The 24523-nt window shown below is 48.9% G+C and overlaps 1 protein-coding gene across 1 annotated transcript in view; it reads left to right on the forward strand.

The window, feature by feature from the left end:
* igsf9bb (immunoglobulin superfamily, member 9Bb) overlaps positions 1-24523 on the forward strand; it is a gene marked incomplete at both ends in the record, with an annotated part of 125294 nt that overhangs the window by 95066 nt on the left and 5705 nt on the right. Inside the window, 7 exons of the mRNA XM_084441786.1 lie at positions 4288-4463; positions 6048-6274; positions 7086-7170; positions 9860-10024; positions 11799-11844; positions 16464-16550; positions 20579-22195. Of these exons, the coding sequence (XP_084297912.1) occupies positions 4288-4463; positions 6048-6274; positions 7086-7170; positions 9860-10024; positions 11799-11844; positions 16464-16550; positions 20579-22195 (2403 nt within the window). The remainder of the gene's footprint in view (positions 1-4287; positions 4464-6047; positions 6275-7085; positions 7171-9859; positions 10025-11798; positions 11845-16463; positions 16551-20578; positions 22196-24523) is intronic.

The raw sequence follows: 24523 nt of genomic DNA on the forward strand, positions 1-24523 counted from the left end.
TAGAACATGATCTCCTTTAAAACATAATCTCCTTTAAAACATGATCTCCTGTAACAACATGATCTCCTTTAAAACATGATCTCCTTTAACAACACAAAACGATCAACATGATCTCCTTTAAAACTCATTGAACATCACCCTGGTTCTCTCGTGGTCTGATCTGAACAGACTAGGCAAGGCTGTTCTGCTAAGTCACTGACTCCGCCACATCCCACTACCCCAGAGCACACGCCTGGAGACCAATGAGAACACGCCTCGACGACAACCCTGGACACAAATCTCTGAGCACCGCGAAAACCATCAGACCGTTAGGATCCCTAGACGGGGGGGTGGGGGGTGGTGTTATGAAACGCATATAAAGCGCCTTATTAAGAGACTAGATAACAATTAGTAGCAATGAGCACGACGGTGCAATTAGCCGGCTCTTTAAGGCACTCTGGGCCTGGAAAAAGCTATAACGTATTAATGGGTCTTAAAAGCGTTGTCGTGCCTCCAGTGTGCCCCCCCCCCCCCCCTGCCCCCCCTTTCCCGCCGTATGCCACACCAGCGGGCGTGTCATCAGGCCACTTTGCAGATCCCGGGACGCCTGCACCCGCGGTTCCAGGGCACTTGCACTTATGAGTCATTAAAGACTTGAATCATAGGATCGCGTTAGTGGCGCTCGTGTGAGGTCATGTCGTAGTTCATTAAGTCACATGCACTTTATCTCTAGGCTGTTTTTGTCTATAGTTAAAGGTTGTCAAGTAGTGCTAGTGGGTACCTAAGTTGTTTCCATCATTTCAAACACTTCAGACTGTTATTGCTCCTTAAGTTACTTTCCTAATTCTAAAGTAATTGTGTAGACCTTGATAAACTGTTTACCAGCAACCTCGTTCGGCTATTTATGCCTTGGCTGAGTCCTACAGAAGAGATGGATTAGACTTGATATACTACTATCTCCATGGCACCGTTTGTCTGATGTTGACAACTTATGAACACTACAGATAAACACTCAGAAACTCTATGAGTCATAGAGAAACGTGCTAACAACCCTCATTAGCCAACTGGTTTAGTTCAGGTATCATTATTGTGCACAGTAGATCTGTTTAGAGCTCTGGGAGTAGGGAAGAACACTTTGATAGGTCGAGGCTTCTAGTGTCCTGTGGTCAGAGGTCATGGGGTCAGTCGGGCCTGTGATGCAGGCCGTGGCGTGGTGCCGGTGTCTGGGCCCGGCGGTCAGCCAGGGCAGGGCGTTCGGAGGACAGTGTCGGGGGTCAGGGAACGCGGGCAGAGACCGGCCGGGAGATGAAGACCAACTCACTTCCTTGGTTCAAGGTCTTTTAGCAAGAGCTGCAGGACCAGTGTCACGCGGACACACAGACATACCTGTCCCATTCACCCACACACAGACCTGTCCCATTCACCCACACACAGACCTGTACCATTCACCCACACACAGACCTGTCCCATTCACCCACACACAGACCTGTACCATTCACCCACACACAGACCTGTACCATTCACACACAGACATACCTGTCCCATTCACCCACACACAGACATGTCCCATTCACCCACACACAGACCTGTACCATTCACCCACACACAGACATGTCCCATTCACCCACACACAGACCTGTACCATTCACCCACACACAGACCTGTCCCATTCACCCACACACAGACCTGTACCATTCACACACAGACATACCTGTCCCATTCACCCACACACAGACCTGTCCCATTCACCCACACACAGACCTGTACCATTCACCCACACACAGACCTGTACCATTCACCCACACACAGACCTGTACCATTCACCCACACACAGACCTGTCCCATTCACCCACACACAGCTGATATACAACAACATGCCTAGTCACATTTTTATTAGGACTGTAAATTTAACACGTTAATTAGATCAATTAATTATGCAGAAATTAACATGTTCAATTAACACAAATTAATTGTTTTGTTTATTTTATTTTTACTAATCGATTTTTCCCAGCGGACCCCATAGACTACAGAGAGCAGGCAGCACAGAATCAGTAGGTTAAGTTTTGCTCAGACAAATTCAGTCGCAAGATGAATTGCTATGGGCTGCAGGTCAGTTGCTAAGGTAGAAGACAATAAGAGCTTAAAGTTGCACTGAAGTGAAGAAAGCATTCTGTCCCATTTTGGTTCACATAATTGGTCATAGTGTTCCCCTATTCAACGATGTATGCCCAAAAAAATACAAAATTCTACTTTTGTTGTAATCTTATATCAAAGTATATAATTTCTTACTTCCTGGAAAACGGTAGGTCACGTGCAATGACGACAACAGGTACCTTAGATTTTTAGATTTTATAATCTCACAACATCCACCCTGTCAATCAACGCTATCCTTCTATCGAATCTGTCTAAAGTTCTTAAAACCCGTCCACTTGTCAATGTTCCAATCAAATTCCTCTAAACATATGTCCCACCCTCATAGCTTGTTTGCGTCGGAAACACGTCAAACTACGTAAGTTAGATGATCTCAAACGTCCGTTTCTGTGCGACTTTAATGCCATGATGGAAGCATTGCAAATAACGTCCTCCAATGCAGCTACAAGCTGCCATCAAGATGCACAATAGTTTTGATTGATTGATTGATAGTCTCATAAGATATTGCAAATAATATTCAAATAATAATTTAATAAAACAATATATTGACTTCTAGAGCCACCTTTGAAATGAACGTAATGTCTATGCTTTACTCGTCGTCTGCCACAATAATGCAATGTCTTTTAATTGAAATATCTTCATCTGGGGGCTTTTCCAAGCAAAAAACAATATATGCGTTTAATTAGATTAATTAATTACAGATCGTGTAATTAATTCGATACATTTTTCAAAGCGGTCGACAGCCCTAGTTTTTCTAGAAGTAACAGGTTTGATATACAGCGTGTGCAGCTGAAGAGCGCCATGTGACGGGCACCGCTTCCTGACAGAATGATTTCTGACACAATGACTCATTACTGCTGGACTGACAGTGCAAGCACACACACCCCCCCCCTCCCCCCCCCCCCCCCTCCCCATCACAGTAGACACACACACATGGGCGGGTGACATGGCACTTAACGCTGGTGCAATGGCGAGGGCCGTGACTCCACCCCTCTGTGAACTCCAGGGGGCTGAGAGCCCCGCCCTTGTGAGTTGTACGTTGTAGATCAAATAGCGAGACGCGTTGACAGCCCACCACACAGTAAGCTCTTTTTGATTTACCTCAGCCCTACACATACACACACACACACACACCGTCGCTGATCACACAAAGGATCATGCGGCGATGATTCCTGGAGACCAGGACAACCCTCGGGTCTTCATTCATGATAACCGGTCATCATCCACACTTCTCTTCATAGCGCGCTCTGAGACGCACAGCAGACAAGAAGCCATGTGGGCCTCCTTCACATCGCCTCCATCTGATCCGATCACACCAGGGGTGGAGATTGATGCATTGCAGGCCTTGGGGCGAGCGCAGCAGCACGATAGCAGCTAGCATGCGCGCGGATTGTGCCTTTCTGTGGGCCGAGCGGTCAGTACCGAAGGCATGGCCGAACCTGAGCAAGATGCACGGCAGCAGAGCATGGGCTTACTACCATCCGACGTATGACTGAGACGCTCTGGCAGAGCGGCCGTCTAATGACTGTAATGCTGTGAGATAAATGCTATGATGAAGTAAGGGTGTTACTGTAAATGACATGGCTGCGATGGTACCGAAATTATATGTTGCAGAAATAACTTGTTTGAAGTGATTTGATCTGAGGTAACTGAAAGGAATTCTACCGTCTCCAGAATATCCTTGATTCTCGTCACGGCTGAAATCCCGTCACAGAAACTGTTATGATGCTCTTCCAACTAAAACCCCTCTTTACAGTGACTGAAAGTCAAGGCGTTCTCCATCTCTCTACCTCTGCATCAACACCCCTCCATCCATCCATCCGTCCATCTATCTGTCCATCCATCCATTCATCCATCCGTCCATCCGTCCGTCCATCCATCCATCCATCCATCCATCCATCCATCCATCCATCCATCCATCCATCCATCCATCCCTCCATCCATCCATCCATTGATCCATCCATCCATCCATCCATCCATCCATCCATCCCTCCATCCCTCCATCCATCCATCCATCCATCCATCCATCCATCCATCCATCCATCCATCCATCCATCCCTCCCTCCCTCCCTCCCTCCCTCCCTCCCTCCCTCCCTCCCTCCCTCCCTCCCTCCCTCCATCCGTCCATCTATCCTGTCACCCCCTGGTCTCTCTCAGGGTGAAGAGGGAGCAGCTGGGCCCTCATGACTGGCTGTCCCTGCCGGTCCCCAGCGGGCAGAGCTGGCTGGCGGTGCCGGGTCTGGAGCCGGGGACGTCCTACCAGTTCAGCGTCCTGCCGCAGAACAAGCTGGGGACCGGCCCCTTCAGCGAGGTCATCACTGTGAACACGCTAGGTGGGTCTGCTTTTCAGAGGTCATCACTTAGGCCTTTTCCACCAAGAGGGAACCGTTTCGGTGCCGGTTCGCGAACCTAATTTTGAATGGTTGTGAGAATTTCGACCAAAAAAAAATGAGTTCGGGAACCCGAAAGCTGGTTCCGAACCGTCACCACAAAATAGTAGGTTTTTCAGTGCGAACCGTGACGACATCATGGGCGTGGGCTGACGTACAACGGTTCGGCTCAAAACTGGTCGAAACGCGGGCCCGTTCTCTGGACAGAACCAAGGTTCCAGGGATTTTGAAACGAACCGGTTCACAAACCAGAGTTCCTTTGGTGGAAAAGGGCTAACTGTGAACACGCTAGGTGGGTCTGCTTTTCAGAGGTCATCACTGTGAACACGCTAGGTGGGTCTGCTTTTCAGATGTCATCACTGTGAACACGCTAGGTGGGTCTGCTTTTCAGAGGTCATCACTGTGAACACGCTAGGTGGGTCTGCTTTTCAGATGTCATCACTGTGAACACGCTAGGTGGGTCTGCTTTTCAGAGGTCATCATTGTGAACACGCTAGGTGGGTCTGCTTTTCAGAGGTCATCACTGTGAACACGCTAGGTGGGTCTGCTTTTCAGAGGTCATCACTGTGAACACGCTAGGTGGGTCTGCTTTTCAGATGTCATCACTGTGAACACGCTAGGTGGGTTCGCTTCTAAGCTGTGGAATTCCGCGATTCTGACGGGTGGAAATTGAAAGAGTGACAGGTCGTAGCGGCGAATGAGAGCTAGCCCAGGTTAGAGGGGCGGGGCGTATCTATGGGCGGGGAGCACCTGATTTTGAAAGTCGTTACTGATTGGTGTCGCCGTGATTCCGGCGCTAACAATGAACGGGACAGGATTTGAACACCAGAATTTAGCATGAAGTGTCCCAGACCCATAGAGAGATCTGTAGCGTGCAGTAACGTAGTTAGCGTGACTTATGTAGTGTATCAGCCAAAGAACTCTCATGTGTCTGGCGTTCAGACTAAGTTGTTAGTAATGTTATTAATGTTTATGTACTGTGTAGTATTACTGTATTTGCCAAGAACAAGGACCACCACCGAAATAAGTCTGTCTTTTTTGTGCCCCCTCGGTGAGCTTCTGGTCTTTGAAATCGAGATTTTAACATGTTTTTGAAAGATTTTTCAAGGTGCCCACCCACATCCATTGTATGACCAAAACGGTGGTAGAGCAATTATCAGACTTTCTCAAAAGTGCTAGTTTTGTCAACGTTTTGATCTGAACCATTGTATATGATCATAAGTAACCTTAAAACAGGGCTAAACATGATTTTCCCTTTACTACTCCTTTAACTAAAAAAAAATATATATACTAACATGCTACAGTAGGTGGGTAAACCCTAACCCTAACACGCTAGGTGGGTTAACCCCATCTCTGTCAGCTCGACCTTCTTTCACGGTTTGGCCGCAGAGTAGGTAGAGGTGACCTTTGACCCACTGATCCTGGTTTAATCCGTCCAATAGAAAAGAGAGATTGGCCTGATGCAATCTGATCTGAATCTCTCCATCTCTCTCTCTCCATCTCTCTCTCTGTTTCTTTCTCTCTCAGTATTTCCTTTAAGTACCCCTGAACCACTGGTGCTGCTTACCCCACCACGATGCCTCACAGCCAACCGGACGCAGCAGGGAGTCCTCCTCACATGGATCCCTCCGGCCAATCACACGGCTCCTATCCAGCATTACATCATGGAGTTCCGCCTGGGGGAGAGGTGGGACGTCCTGGACGATGCCGTCCCAGCGGGCGAGACGGAGCTGGTCGCCCGGGACCTGATCCAGGTGACCAGGGGTGGCAGGGAGGGCTGTGGTGGGGGGGGGGGGGGGGTAGGCCCAATAGGGAGGGCTGTGGGTGGGGGGGGGTAGGCCCAATAGGGAGGGCTGTGGGGGGGTAGGCCCAGCAGGAGGGGCTGTTGGGGGGGGGGGTAGGCCCAATAGGGAGGGCTGGGGGGGAGGGCTGTGAGGGGGGGGTTGTCGGTCAGATATTTTCGGGCGTCTCAGAGGTTCATTTACATTACATTGCATTACAGTCATTTAGCTGACGCTTTTATCCAAAGCGACTTGCTAATTGCATTTAATATAGTAAGTCAGTATTCTACTACTACCAGAAGTCACAAGTGCATCTCCTTTCTAAACAAGTGACTAAAAGAATAATCTAGCGCTGAAGATGTTCTCACATCTCTCTCACCCTCTCTCCCTCTCTCTCTCTCCCTCTCTCTCTCTCTTCTCCTCTCTCTCTTCATCTCTCTCCCTCTCTCTCTCCGTCTCTCTCACCCTCTCTCTCTCCATCTCTCTCCCTCTCTCTCTCCCTCTTACTCTATCCCCCTCTCTCCCTCTCTCCTTCTCACTGTGCGCCCCCTCTCTCTCTCCCTCTCTCTCTCTCTCTCTCTCTCTCTCCCTCCCTCTCCCTCTTATGTCATCAAGGTTTCCCGCTTTTAGTACAATAGTACTGGAAATCAAACCATTCTGGCAGTCAAGTCTTTGTACTTTATGCTCTGTCTCATAGCTACCTCTCTCTCTCTCTCTCTTTCTCTCTCTCTCTCTCTTTCTCTCTCTCTCTCTCTCTCTCTCTCTCTCTCTCCCCCTCTCACAGGAGGCGTGGTATGAGTTCAGGGTCCTGGCCGTCATGGAGGACTTGGTCAGCGAGCCCAGCAACGTGGTAGGAGTGTCCAGCACAGGTCAGTCCCCCGCCACGTTCGGACGCGCCCCGTTCAAGCCGCTTTGCGTCGGCTCCCGGTTCACACACACACACGTTACCCCTTGTGACGTCATCGCCCTGTCGTTCCGATTCCGTACGGGACCACGCCGGTCTGTGATGTGATGTCACAAGGGGCTCGTTTTGGGGTGGGAGTCAAATACTGCCGTGTCACTCTCCTCCTCTGACTCGTCATGCTCCCTTCCAGAGGTCACAGAGTACACCACCGACACCAGCTAGAGGAGCAGCACGGCTCTCAACATTGGCGCTCTACTGCCCCCTAGTGCGGAGATGGTCGAACGACAGCCTCTGAAAATGGAGCCGTTGCTGGGCCTCTTTGGGGCCATCAGTTAGATGGCATGTTTGGGTGTGAACGGACCCACAGAATGAAAAGGCTCAGTAAACCTACAAAGTGTTTTGCACCTTTTCAAAGTATTTCCATATGCAAAGGCATAAAGAAACACTTATAAATAATAAATGAATTGCTTTGAGCGTGGGGCAGCTATGACTCAGTGGTAGAGCGGGTCGTCCAATGACCACGGGGTCAGCGGTTCGAATCCCGGCTCCACATGTCTAAGTGTCCTTGGGCAAGACACTGAATCCCAAATTGCTCCCAATGAGCAGGCTAGCACCCTGCATGGCAGCTGCTGCCACTGATGGGTGAATGGGAGGCCATTGTAAAGTGAGTTGAGTAGAAGTGCTCTCCATTTACCATTTTGAGCATGTTGACTGTCACCCCCTCATGTCCGTGCTGAATTTTTTTCAGTTTTGTGATTTTGGTGTTGTCTGATACTTATCTAAATTTCATCAACTTAATGCGCACTTACTCCAAAGTGATTTGTATTTGTATTTGAAGAACAATCACAGCCACATTTATACACCATCAATAGTTTGGTCAGTACCATATTCAGCTTGTAAATACTGTATTTCTACAAACACAAAAGTTATGAAGACTATTTTTTCCTGCCCTCACAAATGTTGTTAAAACACACCCTAAACAATAGTGCTGAATTGTTTAGTCAATATGGAAGTTGTTCATCTTGACTAGGGATTGTGTTCGGTTGGCCACCCTGTAGTCGCCCCAGTGCCTCAGAGATTAGAAAGCTCTACAAGGAGAGGAAACAGCTCGCAACTTGTGGAAAGTCCAGTCCAGCCCCCCCCCCTCCCCACCTCTGCACCTCCCCACCACCCTCCCCACCTCCCCACCTATCAGATCCATCCCAGTCAGCGTGGGCGTTTCAGGCCCCATAAACGATGACTCGCTGATTCAGGTGAATCGGACGGCTAGTTTGTGGCTTGATTGATTGGCAGGACGCTGCCAAAGTTGTAGCGTAGACACACACACACACGCACACACACGCACACACACACACACACACACACACACACACACACACACACACACTGCAGATGTCATTACAGATAGCCATTTATCAGCAACTTTTCCACTATTTGCCCCAGCCAAAAGGGTGAGTGCAATTACAAATGTAATTTACAGGCCGTGCCCTGGTCATTCTGTCTGTGAATTGCACATAATGCCACTGCAAGCGATGCAAGATTGTAATTGAAGTTTGTCCCTGGTAGCGACACCAACTGACCTGGAATAAGGGTTTATAATGTTTGCAGTAAACTCTGTGTTTGCCTAAAGCATGGCTCTGCTTAAGGAGGGTTTTAATTAAAACGTCACCGACGCCTTCGTTTGAGTGCTAGTTTTGATTGGGCTGTTCTTCCCTTGAGAGGTCAGCCTGAACCCCAGGCTAACAACAGGACAGTGACATCGGTCTTTCTGAGGAGTTACCATGGTCACCATAGTCTCCGTAGTCTCTCTCCACACACAAATATTACGTTGAGTCTCTGCTCTCCGCATACTACTGTACATAATAGAGTCTGAGCCACTTCGCTGCCCAAGCTGGTGTTCTGAGGGCGTATTGACGGGTCAAACATTGACTGACAGGTCATAGCAGCGAATGAGAGACGCTAGCCCAGGTTAGATGGGCGGGGCATATCTATGGGAAAGAACGCATAGAGACCCATCGAGAGACCTGCAGCATGCAGTAACGTAGTTAGCGTAGCTTACTGTACGTAGTGTATCAGCGAAAGAGGGTCTGGCGTTGAGACCACCACAGCCAGTGGCGGGGATCTGTATCCAACTTTGGGGGGGACATTTACATAGAAATTTTGGGGGGGACATCTTCCTACGCGGCTGTATGGTCATTTGAATACCACTACCCCAATCTAAATATTGGGGGGGGGGGCAATATTAATGATCTCAAATATTGGGGGGGACATGTCCCCCCTGACCCCCCCAGGATCCCCACCCCTGACCACAGCCATGACCAGGATATTAGAGTTTCATTCTCTATGTGTATCTCTGTCACCCATTCACATCTACTATCATCTCCCCCCTCCTCCTCCTCCTCCTCCTCCTCCCTCCCTCCCTCCCTCCCTCCCTCCCTCCCTCCCTCCCTCCCTCCCCCCATCCCTCCCTCCATCCATCCATCCCTCCATCCCCCCCTCCCTCCCTCCATCCATCCCTCCATTCCTCCATACCTCCCTCCATCCCTCCCTCCCTCCATCCCTCCATCCATCCCTCCTTCCCTCCCTCCCTCCCTCCCTCCCTCCCTCCCTCCCTCCCTCCCTCCCTCCCTCCATCCCTCCCTCCCTCCCCCCAGACTTCTTCCCTCCCCCGGACATGGTGGAGGAGGGGGGCTTGGCGCGGCCGGTGGTGGCGGGTGTCGTGGCAACCATCTGTTTCCTGGCGGCGGCCGTCCTCTTCAGCACGCTGGCCGCCTGTTTCATCAACAAGCAGCGCCGACGCAAGCTGAAGAGGAGGAGAGGTGAGACACACACACACACACACACAGATACACACACAGAGACACACACACAGATACAAACACACACACACACACACACACATACACAGATACACACACACACACAGATACACACACACACACATACACAGATACACACACACAGATACACACACACAGGCACACAGACTCACACACACACAGATACACACACACAGATAACACACAGGCACACAGACTCACACACACACAGGCACACAGAGACACAGAGATACACACACATAGATACACACAGATACACAGACACACACACACAGATACACAGACACAGAGACACAGACACACACACACAGATACACACACACACAGATACACACACACAGACACACACACACAGACATACACACACACAGACACACACACACACTGTACACACAGACACACACACACACACGCATACACACAAACACAGACAGACACACACAGACAGACACACACACATACTGTTCACACAGAAACACGCACACACACACACACACACAGACACACACACACACGCATGCACACACACACTGACACACTCACTCACAGACACACACACACATAGACACAGACACACATAGTTATCAAAGCATCATTCTTCCAAAGCGTTGCTGTACTAGGGCCCTGCTCTCAAACACAGCCACACGTGTTCTGAGTGGGTAAAGGATGTTCTGAGTGGGTAGTGGGTGTTCTGAGTGGGTAGTGGATGTTCTGAGTGGGTAGTGGGTGTTCTGAGTGGGTAGTGGGTGTTCTGAGTGGGTAGTGGGTGTTCTGAGTGGGTAGTGGATGTTCTGAGTGGGTAGTGGGTGTTCTGAGTGGGTAGTGGATGTTCTGAGTGGGTAGTGGGTGTTCTGAGTGGGTAGTGGGTGTTCTGAGTGGGTAGTGGATGTTCTGAGTGGGTAGTGGGTGTTCTGAGGGGGTAGTGGATGTTCTGAGTGGGTAGTGGGTGTTCTGAGTGGGTAGTGGATGTTCTGAGTGGGTAGTGGGTGTTCTGAGTGGGTAGTGGGTGTTCTGAGTGGGTAGTGGGTGTTAGAGTGGGTAGTGGGTGTTCTGAGTGGGTAGTGGGTGTTCTGAGTGGGTAGTGGGTGTTAGAGTGGGTAGTGGATGTTCTGAGTGGATAGTGGATGTTCTGAGTGGGTAGTGGATGTTCTGAGTGGGTAGTGAGTGTTCTGAGTGGGAAGTGGGTGTTCTGAGTGGGTAGTGGATGTTCTGAGTGGTTAGTGGATGTTCTGAGTGGGTAGTGGCTGTTCTGAGTGGGTAGTGGGTGTTCTGAGTGGATAGTGGGTGTTCTGAGTGGGTCGTGGGTGTTCTGAGTGGGTAGTGGAAGTTCTGAGTGGGTAGTGGGTGTTCTGAGTGGGTAGTGGGTGTTCTGAGTGGGTAGTGGGTATTCTGAGTGGGTAGTGGAGGTTCTGAGTGGGTAGTGGGTGTTCTGAGTGGGTAGTGGGTGTTCTGAGTGGGTAGTGGGTATTCTGAGTGGGTAGTGGGTATTCTGAGTGGGTAGTAGATGTTCTGAGTGGGTAGTGGGTATTCTGAGTGGGTAGTGGAAGTTCTGAGTGGGTAGTGGGTGTTCTGAGTGGGTAGTGGGTGTTCTGAGTGGGTAGTGGATGTTCTAAGTGGGTAGTGGATGTTCTGAGTGGGTAGTGGGTGTTCTGAGTGGGTAGTGGGTGTTCTGAGTGGGTAGTGGGTGTTCTGAGTGGGTAGTGGAAGTGCTCTGTCTGTGTTTCTCTCACCTGGGTTTCATTCTCCTCTGCAGACCCTCCCCTCTCCATCACCCACCTCAGGAAGAGTGTGGAGACTCCGTAAGTAAACACACGCCCTCTTCTCTCGCTCCGTACGCAAACCGCAGGGGACGCTGGTACTCAGGCTCCGTCAATCACGCCAGCGATTGGCTGATTGATTTGACTCTGTCAAGACTCAAACTTGCAGCCAATAACCAGAGTTCATTTCAGCAAAGCCCATATTTGGTCTTTTTAAGGTTTCGGCGCTTCATGCTGCACATTAAATTCGTTTCTATTTTTAATCTGTATATTATGGCATATTTTATCAAAATGTCCCTGTAGCAAAATTGATCTAGGCTGAACCTTCCTCTGCTACCTAATTTAATGTGACACGATTGGTTTAGTCCCAGGTAGAGAGCGAGAGCCATGGCTATCGATCCCGGCTCTGCTCACTACAGGGTTTTAATGAAACCATCAATAGGTGAATGGGCTACACAGCTTTTGCTTGTGATCGTAACAAACAGAACTTTTCCACAGTGAAACAGAGGCCTATATAAGTTCATCCAGATAGACAACTCTAATTCCAAAACATCTACAGCAGCAGATGCAGGTGGTACTTGGAAAGTTGGAATATTAAGATAAGATAAGAAGAAATGTCTATCCCAGTTCCTCTAAAAGAAAACCTACTCGAGCTTTTTAAATCTGTATCCTAACTGCAAAGCAGCTACCCTGTCTCTCTCTGTCTGATAGAATATGCAGTATATATATTTATATACATTCCTTGTGTGGGCTTTGAAGACTGAACCAGCATACTGTGTGAACACCATAGAGCTCCTCTCAGCATGTTGAACTCGTCATTGCAGCGCTACCGGCAACAGCAGTATTACAGAAGAATGTATGTTCTGACATGTTCATTTGTGCAGGGATTTGGCTGAATGAAATGACAATAAGGAATGTGTATTTGAACAGATAACATGTAAGGGATGTATATTTGAACAGATGTTCTTTTTTTTTAACCTTTATTTAACCTTTTTTTCCATACATACCATGTAAGTAAGGGACATGTATTTGAACAGATACAATAACAATGCCAAGCATCCATTTTCCCCCAACAGCTGCTAGACTAGATCCCCTCGGGCCACAGTTTCATGTACATCGACAGCATTGTCCAAATACACAGATCACCCAACGAGAGGTTTCTCATTGTCCAACCTCGATGTGCAGAGCCAAAACAAACCACCAGGTGGCGATAGAGAGCCGACCTTAGTATTACTGCGTCAGTTTTCAGTCCAGATTCTGCTCTGTCCCTCCTCCTCCTCCTCCTCCTCCTCCTCCTCCTCATGCCACCCCTGACAGGCTGCCCGAGGCCCTAGCCGAGGCCCTGGCTGAGAGGCTGTGGTTGAAAAGTGGCTCACGAGCAAAGTACGGCTGGTACATGTGAGTTTCCATGGTAACACCCCCCTTGTCAGCTCCAAAGGGGATGGGGGGGGGGGGGAGGGGGGAGGGGGGGCGGCTTGTCGTCCAATCAGCACACGACGTTTCCGGAGGCAGGCCGATGCACATGTGTAGGCATTCTGTTTGGGGCGTCCCACTTCATGCAGCGTGCCTGTACACATGGTTACCCCCCCTTACCCCCCTCCCTCCCCCCCATGCCTTCAGAACGACACCGTGACTCAGGGAGGACAAGGCTTGTACTGTTTGAGGTTGTTGTTGTTGTTGTGATTTATCTCTGTGATAAACATGCAAATGCTTTGGGAAAGGGGGAATCCTCAGAGGTCAGGGTGATGTTGGACTCTCCTCCCCGAGCCTGTGTCTCTGAGAATGCTTTCAGTGCCAAAAGTGGGTTAGGGTCTGACGTTTACCATGGTAACAGTTGCATGCTGGGATGTTTTCTGCTTCCTTTTCGCTACCCCCCCCCCCACCCGGGCCTCTCTCGGTCTCTCTCTCTCTCTCTCTGTCTCTGTCTCTCTCTCTCTGTCTCTCTTTGTCTCTCTGTCTCTCTCCCTCTCTGTCTCTGTCTCTCTCTCTGTCTCTCCCTCTCTCTCTCTCTCTCTGTCTCTCTCTGTCTCTCCCTCTCTCTCTCTCTCTCTGTCTCTCTCTGTCTCTCTCCCTCTCTCTCTGTCTCTCTCCCTCTCTCTCTCCCTCTCTCTCTCTCTCTCTCTCTGTCTCTCTCTCGTGCTTCCACCATACTTGGCTCCTCCCACATGCTTCTGCTTTTAAGGATTCCAGAACATTCTAAAGTGAAGCCTCCTCATTAGTTTCTGACTCACTCTTGGGTTAAAAAAAGAAGACCAAAAAATTGATGAGGAATCTTGATATTGGGCGTTGTCCCCGCGCGCCTCCCTCCATCCCCTCTAACCGCAGTAATCCTTCTTTTGTTTGTCTCTTCTCCTCCCCCAGTTTTAATAACTCCGACCTTTGATGACTTTTGGATTATTGCTCATATTGATTTGCCAAATGTCAAGCAGATGTACTCGTGTCTAAGCTACTATTATTATGAATGTGTTATCGTAGCATAGCTTTTGGAAGCCCGTCAGCTCAGTGAGTGTAAAAGAAAGATGGTGTTGCAGTCTTGTTATTCGAAGGCCAACATTCCCACCTCTAAACACGGCGATCCATATACGCTAACCCCTAACCTGAGGCCTGAACACAGGTAGACGAACATACTGGACACCAAGAACACATGAACAAAAAACACAGAAAACATACACCTTAATCCATTGATATTCCTACAGTAGAGGAGAGAGAGCTGTCACTTTGGCTTCGAGGGTCACACTTTACAATAAGGGTCGCAAAAAACATTGGTTAACTGTTAACTAATGCTTATTTAGGGTTAGATTAGGTTACTAATGTTAATTAATACCTAAGTTAAGGTTAGGGTTAGGTGAATTAACCTTAGTTAACATAAATAACATTAGAAAATGGTTAATAGAGACATTAGTTAACTGTTACTTCATGCTTAATAATGCATTAACTAATGCTTATTAATGTACCCTTATTGTAAAGTATTACCGCTTCGAGGGTTATAAGGCCTATAGGCTCTTAGCTATAGCATAGGTCACCTCTTCTTTTAACACCACCATCTTTAATGTTGCCATAATAGTAGCTCTAACCACAAGGTATGCATCACTAGTACCTGGTAGTATTTCTCTAGTGCTTCTCTGGTATAATTTATGTATGTTTGGTGTCTCTTTCATCATTCTATAAAGGTTCAATAAAAATTACATGAATAAATGCTTCAGGCAGTCCCCTTCATACTACTGCTCTAAGTACCAGCTCAAATTTGATCCTTTGGTTTCACTTACTTATATTAAATGTTGAAAACGGTGCTTTATGTCCAATATATCTACTAGGGCAACTCTTTGTAGGCTTACAATGAATTGCCCCGAGTCAAATATTCTTTTTGAGATATCTCCCAAAAGTCAAAGTAGCAAAGGTATGTGCGGTGTGAATGAAGCGAGACCAGACGTAGCTCTCTCCCCCCTCTGAGCTGCATGACTCCTGCTCTGCCCGGTGACCTGCTGTCTGTCCTAGCATGCGTGGACCTCCGCATCGACGCACCCCGTCGAGACCGACGGGCGACCCGTCAGACGAGCGCCGGCCGAATCTGTTCCTGTCTCTCACGCCCTTATCTCTGTCTCCCTCCATGTCGTTCACCTCCCTCATTTACCTCTCTCGCTCTCGCCTCCTCCTCTCTGTCTCCCTCCATGTCGTTCACCTCCCTCACTTACCTCTCTCGCTCTCGCCTCCTCCTCTGTCTCCCTCCATGTCGTTCACCTCCCTCACTTACCTCTCTCGCTCTCGCCTCCTCCTCTCTGTCTCCCTCCATGTCGTTCACCTCCCTCACTTACCTCTCTCGCTCTCGCCTCCTCCTCTCTGTCTCCCTCCATGTCGTTCACCTCCCTCACTTACCTCTCTCGCTCTCGCCTCCTCCTCTCTGTCTCCCTCCATGTCGTTCACCTCCCTCACTTACCTCTCTCGCTCTCGCCTCCTCCTCTCTGTCTCCCTCCATGTCGTTCACCTCCCTCACTTACCTCTCTCGCTCTCGCCTCCTCCTCTCTGTCTCCCTCCATGTCGTTCACCTCCCTCATTTACCTCTCTCGCCTTCGCCTCCTCCTCTCTATCTCCCTTGTCACGTACCTCTCTCACCCTCACCTCCTCCTCTCTGTCTCCCTCCTCACGTACCTCTCTCACCCTCACCTCCTCTTCTCTATTTCCCTCCACACGTACCTCTCTCACCCTCACCTCCTCCTCTCTATTTCCCTCCTCACGTACCTCTCTCACCTTCACCTCCTCCTCTCTGTCTCCCTCCTCACGTACCTCTCTCACCTTCACCTCCTCCTCTCTGTCTCCCTCCTCACGTACCTCTCTCACCTTCACCTCCTCCTCTCTGTCTCCCTCCTCACGTACCTCTCTCACCTTCACCTCCTCCTCTCTGTCTCCCTCCCTCTATGAACTCTCTTGTTCTCCATATACACTCGTCTCTCAAATCCACCGTTTGTTCTCCTGCTCCCCTGGTAACCCTCTCTACAGTCTTGCCAAACCTCCTTCCTCACTCTGTCACTAATCTCTCTCTCTCTCTCTTGCTGTTTGAACATTTGATCATTTTACAGCCTCCCTTCTCCTCCTCCTCCTCCCACCCCCCCCCTTCTTCCCCTCTCCGGTCTCTGACTGTCCCCCTCGCCCCCCCCCCCCCGCAGGAGTCCTCTTAGCCCTCTGCCCGGTGTCGAGCCCTACTGGAAGGGGCCGGACCCCAGCAGCTACAGGCCCCCACCCTCCAGCCCTCAGTGAGTGTGCCCCAGCCCACTCCACACCCCCCCCCTCCCCACCCCCATATCCCTCCGGTTACCCTCCCATCATGCACTTTGGTTCGGCCAGCCGTGGGCACCGTCTGGCTGGACGCTCTCTCACGGTCGCGCCCACGCTGAGCGCCTCAGGGCCTTCTGAGGGGTTCACTCAAGGGATTAAAAACCACTACAAAGTCCTACTTGTTTCGTAAAAGGGGCGCTTGACTCAAAATCCAAAAATGTTAATACGTTTTTTTCTTTCTCAATCCAACATGCGTACAGTTTGGTGTAGAACTATAATTATTTGATGGGTTAGAACTTTTGGGGGGATTACAGAAACAGCAGAATCCGTCTGTCGGGTGGATTGATGGAAATTTGATTTTGAGTAAAGAGCCCCTTTAGAGCCAGCAGTAAGCAGTCGTACTGTGAGATGTCCAGTAGATGGCGGAATCACGACATAGGCTTTACTTTGTTCAAATGCCTATGTTTGGCCATCTATTTGGTTGTAAAACATGATTCATTTGTAGTCTGACAGTATTTAGCATTGGTCTCCATACACACACACACATACACACACACACACACACACACACACACACACACACACACACAGAGAGAGAGAGAGTAGTGCACACAGAGTAGTGCACATTGTAGTACAATCCATTCTGGCTGTGGGAATGTGTAATGTACTTATTGTGGAAGTTATCCACAATAACTACATTACACATTCCCCCACATGCTAGCCACAGTGCCGGGCATGTCCTACTGAGCCAGTCGTGGTGTTCAGGGAAGTGTTAGGGGAGACGTGTTTAGCCTCTGCCGTTGAGTGGACGGACCCTCCATCCCTGCCTGGCCCACAGTACCCCCGTGTCACGGGGTCCTCGCTGGCTGGACCGTTGGTTCTGCCTCGCTCTCATCCTCTCTGTACCAGGAACACAACTCCTAGAGGTCTCCACCTCTGCTAGCAACAAGCTCATGGCTAATAGGATTGCCCCGGGTTACCCCTCACAATCACATACCACAGTATGGTAGTGGATCAATACAGTCACAGTTGTCTTTCGGAGAGGCCGTATAAAGTGCGTTTCTACAGCTGTAGGGGAAAAAAATACAGATAAAGCTTATATCATAAAGCCCTTATGACCAATATCATTAGTCCCCTGCAGATAATTCTACATTCATGTATTCTTGACTGAAACAATGCTAAATGCACTCATCAGTCTATAAAGTTGACAGTCAACAGTTTGAACGTGATGGTCATTTGCAATACAGTGCATTTCCTGCTCTCTTTCCTCATATATGTTTTGAAGAAAGCACGTGTCTCAACACAAACATTTGATCACATTGTTATGGTTATGGTATTGTGATCTTCCCAATTCGATGAATAGGCTTACAGTCATTATTCCTTTGACAAACTTTAAAGCGAAACGGTCAGGACCGAGATCTTAAGTCAGTAAAAATGTCTCGTGTCCCTTCCCTGCGGTGGATGTGACTGAAACCGTGAGCTGAATGTTCCTTGTGTCCTTCCAGATTTTTCGCAGCCAAGAGACCCCTCAGTCGGTCCCTCTATGTGACAAACCCGCTGCTGCATACCCGCGCTTGACCCACAGTAGCCCTGCCAAACCTGCCAACACCTAGCATTACCCTCTATCTGCTTTCAATTTGATTTCCTGTGATGCATTGTTCACTCAAAAGCAGATTTTCTTGGGCTGGCACTCTAAAAATGTGACTGTCTTGACAGTGCTTAGCATAATTTGTAAGTTGGCTGTGGTTTGATTTCTCTTCAGAAGTGTTTTTCCTTACTGTAGGTTTGGTTTGTGTACTTGTTGTGGTTACAGTAGCAGCCAGCATTAGTGCCAAAACGTGCTCCTGATATACATATAAGCTTGAGGTACATAACGTATGTAGTGTTATGAAGTATAAGTAGTAGTATTGTTTTCTAACATTGTAACTGAGTCTGTGAATCTTTATTCAGGCAGCCTACATGCTTACATTGTACTCATCTGTATTTTTCTCATGCTATAATTAGTGTGAACGTTTCTTCATACAGTAGATTGATATGTGTGCACTGACAATCTTGTCTTGAGAACTGTACTCATACAGCAGTACAAAATATTACTGCATTTCATAAGTGATCTTTTTTTTCCAAAACGAACAACCCAGCACATTATTCTCGACATTATAAGCTCATAATGTATGATTGACGATCAACAGAAATGTATAATAGTGCCTGTAATAATGTAGTTTATCTGTATTAAAATCCCAGTGAGTTTTGTAATGGCATATTTTGGAATATTATCAACCACTTGAGTGGAAATGGAGTATTTTTGATGGAGTTTGAATCTTGAATGTGCACTCTGCTGTTCCGCCTCTCAAGAGAGGAAACGTTCTTGCTCTGTCACACACACGCGCCGCTTGAAGAACCCTGCATCAGGCCGCAGTGTGAGCTCCCGCCGCATGGCGTGCACAGCGGAGAGAACGTCACTGCCTTACGATGCAGGTCCTCGACTGGCAGTTGCCTTGGAAACTCAGCTGCACTGTTGCCAGAGCAGCCATCAAGTCTTTGTGATTCAGCAAAAAAAAAAAAAAAAAGAATGCTGAAAGGGTCTCAGCCAGCTGTTGTATTTTCACAGAATAAAAATATTATGGTTCCAACACATCCTGCTTTTTCTCTCTTCTTTCTGGGAAAGGCTTGTTATTCCTCATGTCTTGGTAACATTGATACTCTCTTGGCTTAATTTAATCCTCAATGCTTTTCTCAAGTGGAATTAAGCACATGCAGTCGACAATGAGCTTAGAATTGAATGGATGCATTCTAAGTATTCTCACGATACAATTTTCAGATAACCTCCTCTCTACCACCACATGAGTTAATACTGAGTGGCCAACAGTGATGTGAGAGTATGTCCAGGGTATGTCCAAGTTTGAGTAATGACAAGACATCTCCAGAAAAAGAAAACGGAGGGAAAAAGAGGATGGATTCCCAGCCTGCTAAAGATAGCCCCCTGAGTCACCAACATGGCGGCTTCATGGGGAGGGGGGGGTTGGGGAGGGGGGGTTGGGGGGGGGGGGGGGTGGATGGAGGGGACGGCCACATGAGTCACCACCTGGATTTGGCTCAGTCAAAGGGTCCGTTTAATGAAGATGTCTGGTCCTACTGGACCAGGAGGTTCTGAGACGTTCGGCTGTTCTGACTGGGTCCCTGGATTTCAAAATGGGGCTCCCACTCCTGTTTATGGGAGTCACATTGGCATGGATCAACAGAGAAAACACTATGAAAATATTGAAGCCGCATTCAGCCAATGGGCTGACATTCATAATTGGGATTCCTTCCATAAGCTGCATAAGTGATCTGGGAACTGATAGAGTGAATGGTACACAGCAGAGCCTGCTTACCCCGTATCCAATAGAAACATCATTCTGAGTCAGTGGGGCCTCAGCCAAACCTCAGCGGCGTGTAATGACTCAACGGAGGCCACATTTCAGTTTTAGAGCCAAGAAAGCACAACTCCCAAGGTTCTGTAGTGTGCCTTTCCTCCACGATCCTGTACGTTCAGAATAGGAACGGCCTGTTATCGGTAAGAGGGAAAGTCCTAAAGTTTCTGGAAATAGAGTGCAAGTAGTTGTGTCAGAGATGCACGTGATATGTGGTCTACCAAAGTGGCATGTTTAGTGGACATACTGAAAGACCTTGGTGTTTCTTAATTTCTCTGTTGGTGGTTGTGAGCCTTGTAGTTGGTAGTTTATTTGTTTATTTGGCAGGGATAGTGTATATAAGGGAAAATACAGAACCAGAAATAGCCAAGAAGGCTAGTTTCCATCTGTAGTGCCTGGGCATTGTATTTATGAATTCTATTTTAGAGATTTGAGTTGACGAGTGAAAGACCTCAACACTTTCTCATTAAACCATTTATGGACCGTTGGGTCCCCTGCGGTGATCCTTGGCTGTAGTCTTTGTTGATTCAAGTTGTGGAAGTTGGTGAACTTGTACTAACTGGCACTTTTTTTTAAATCTTGTGCGTGTCCCTCAGGTCGTCCTCTGGTAAGGGAAGTCTGGAGAGCGTACGTTCTGTGGGACCACCGTCCGACGATGGCCACCCCCAGAGTCCTGGAAAGAAGGAAGAACTATCCTTATACAAGAAGACAAAAAGAGCAATAATTAGTAAGAAGTACAGCGTCTCCAAGCACGAGGCGGAAGCCACCACACCTATCGAGCTTATCAGTCGAGGCCCGGACGGCCGCTTCGTAATGGATCCCTCCGACATGGAGATGTCCGTCAAGCCCCGGCGAATCGAAGGCTTCCCCTTCGTCGAGGAGTCCGACCTCTACCCCGAGTTCCGCCAGTCGGACGAGGAAAACGACGACCCGGGGCCCATGCCGCCCATCATGGCCGCCCTCCGACCTCACCAGATCTCGCCGATCTCCAGCCAAGAGTCCTACATGCAGCCCCCAGCCTACAGCCCTCGATTCCAGAGGCCCTTGGAAGGTATGACCATCATGGAGAGCAGTCGGCTCCAGGCCATGGGGCAGATCCGTGGCGCCCTCCACCACAGGGCCTTTCCCCGCAGCCACTTCTACGGCTACCTGGGTAGCCCCGGGGAACACGACCCCCCGCCTCCCTTCTACATGCCCGACACCAGCCCGCTCAGCTCCGTCATGTCCTCCCCTCCTTACCTCCCGGAGGGACCCTTCGGTCACCCCATCATTCCCGAAGAGATGGAGCGAGACATCCCACACTACGCGGTCTCTGGCGTTCCTCTTCCCCTGACGCTCACCTCTTCCTCTCGCTCCCCGGAGATCTGGCAAAGGCCGGAGTTCACCTTTGCCAGTCTGGAGGGGCCGCACTTCATATTCCCACCACACCACCCTTTGCATCTCCACCGGGAACCTTACTTTCCTCCTCCCCCTCCTCATGTTCTTCCCCTCAGTGCCCTGCAACCCTCCTCCCTCCAAATGCCCTCGTACGCTGGGGTCCTGCCACTAGAGGCCCCAAGGAGCCGCTCGGGCAAATCTCCCAGCAGGGCCAAGGGCCTGTCAGCCAAGCATCTAGCTATGCAAGGGGTGCAAAGTCTAGGGCATTTGAGACACACCAGCCACGGTCTGAGTGTGCCTGTATTGCCTTACCCCGACCCGATGGCCCACGTTGTCCCGAGCACGTTCAGTAGCCTGGACACCCGGTGGTTCGAGCCCACCCCCCGCTTCAGCCCCAGACAGGCTCGGAGGATGGAGCACAGCATGCACCAAGTGGTCCTCCATCCTTCCCGCCTCTCGCCCCTCACCCAGAGCCCCTTTAGCTCCCACGAGGGCTCCCCGGAGATCGTGGTGCGCCCCAGGCCCCGGCCCGGCGCCGTCCAGCCCTCCATCCCTCCGGAGATGTCTGAGATCACCCTGCTGCCCCCGTCCGCGGCCAGCTTCTCCCGAAGGTCATCTCCCTCCTCCTCACCCGCCCAGGGCCAGGGTAGCAGGAGGGCAAGTCCCAGCTACCGCACCCAGATGGCTTTTGCCACCTCCGCAGCCAGCTACCCGTCCCAGTCCCCGTCACCCCCCATGGAAAGCAGCAACGTTTTTGGGCAGATGCCATCCCAGAGGAGGACTGTGGAGGAGGTCCTTCCATCCGAGCCCTCTCCACCCCAGTTGTCAGCTTCAGGGTAGGTGCAGTAGGCTTCCAGTGAGGGATTTATATGTGCCCATTTGCCCCATCCCATACTGTGTTGACTTTGTAAGCTGCCCCTTCAATTTGAACACTGTTACTAAAAGGGTTTCGGGTTATTTTCTTCAGAAAGCTTAAAAGTACTGTTATCTACTTTACAACACAAAATTAATATTTAACATCCAAATTGTATATTAAATTATGATAATTTATATAAATGATCTATACCAAATAGATACTGTTTCCAATTGCTAGAGTAAAGAGATGCAGGGGCAACATTTTACTTTTGAGACAAAAATACCTAGGATTTCTTACATCACCCCTTGCAGTGCCATTTTTGCTGTGTAGTATATTTGATGGGCTTGAGAGTTCTGTTCTTCTCAACTCAGTCAATGCTGCTTTTCATGCTAGACATCAAATTCCAAACATTCATCAATACAATCTGTGAAGCATTGTGCCAAAGTCACCTTGACAAATACCAATTCAATCTTTCTTCTGTAAAAAAAAAAACTAAAAAAAACTGACATTGTAGAACCAACCATTTTGTGACCTGAATAAAAGCATGCATTTGCTTCACAGATTACCACAGAACAGACCTTTTGGGGCTACAGAAAGTCTTTGGAGAAAATGCCATTCTGTTCAACCCATTTTCAACACACTGTGCCCTTTGTTCAATACAAGCCCCTAAAAGCCTGGAGTCAGAGGAACATCACCACAGGATCTCCGTTTTCCCATTTGTTTCATGCTTTACCCTGCTTTCACCCAACAGGAGGAATCTCATATTGTGCATCCCAATTGACTCGTAGACTAAACAAGCACTCATTGTTATGTCTAACCCCAGGCCTTGAGGAGTGCTTATTCATCATGCCGAGGGGTGCTTTTAGGAGAATCCATCTCAGCAGACACAGGGGGGGGGGCATCCTCTTCCTTAGTAACCTGATGGCATGACCAAGTCCTTTCCCCTACCCCCTTCCCTAACCTGACCCCGCCCTGACCCCTCTCTCCCATCCCTCACATTGCCCCCCCCCACCTCCCCCCCAGGACACCCCCCCCCCCCAGGTCAGGCTGCCAGTGGGGGAGGCTTGTTGGGCGAAGCGTGTTGTTGCAGGGCCTGTCCGCTTCTCATGTGTTGCAATGTCTCCATCATAATGAAATTAGGGTTCAGTTGGTGGTTCTTGATGGCTCCTGGAGTCTTACCTGCTTTGTTTTTGATTGATCTCAGCTATCTGGGCAGCGTTGTTGTGACCAGGTCCTCTACACCGCAATAGGTAAGGGTTGGATCCATGTCTGATGGGGGGGGGCTAGCAGGTGGGGCTTTTTTGATTCACCTCGTCCTTTAAAGGGGAATACGAGTCTTTGGGTCTTTGCTTTGTTTACTTACTTTACCTCGACCGACTTCGCAGTTCATTGCAGTTGTTTTCTCTTTTTTTTTCTTCGTTTTTCTAAAGTAGCTCTGCATTTTCAGTTCTGCAGTCTTCAACACTATGCATTCTGACTTTGGTATGCATATGTCACATTTTAACTAATGGATGAGGTCAGGAAGGTCTCACTGACTCCACTTCATGCTTGAGATCGATGCTAACAACAACAACAACAACAACAACAACAACACCCTCTGATGTGGGATACATGTCACGAAATTATGAAACACACAGTAGTGCACATTTGTCATTGTGTTTCATATCAGCATATAACTATAAATATATAAATAAGCTATAAGGTAGTCCATGCACAAGCCAAGGTCAGACAATGGCATTTATTGTCAATTATTGACCGTAGAGCATTAACAGTAGTGCAACCATCAGATTCAGATTTAATGTGATTTAATATGTATAATACAGCATACAATGCACAGTGAAATGTTGCCGGCTCCCTGATGTACTCAATTACAATTGCACTTGCACTACACAGTTGTATTATGTACACACTGCAAATATAAATAATCCGGGGGGAGGGGGGGGGTTCTACTGCCATCTGTCATATACACCAAATACATCTTGGGCGCTTAGAAACAGCTCAACTATGGAAAGCCAAACTTAGATGTCTTAACGAAGATGCAACAGTCAGTTTAGAAGCCAACTCCTTTTGTATGATGTGTTTTCTGCTGGCTGTTGAGGTTCAGTCCTTTCTTTCACACAGACATTCTTAGCATTCCTCTCAAGCGAGACACATACTATGTTTTCCTTTTAAAAGATGCTTATGATGACACCAATTGAAAATATTTTGGACCCATATTCCCCGGAAATATTTTGTATGATTGGCGGTCAGAATTCCACCCCCTCTCTATGCAGCATGAACCAAAGCGTTATAAGAAAGCACAATATTA

Source organism: Borostomias antarcticus (assembly GCF_949987555.1).
Source record: "Borostomias antarcticus genome assembly, chromosome: 1".
NCBI classification, from domain to species: Eukaryota; Metazoa; Chordata; class Actinopteri; order Stomiiformes; family Stomiidae; genus Borostomias; species Borostomias antarcticus.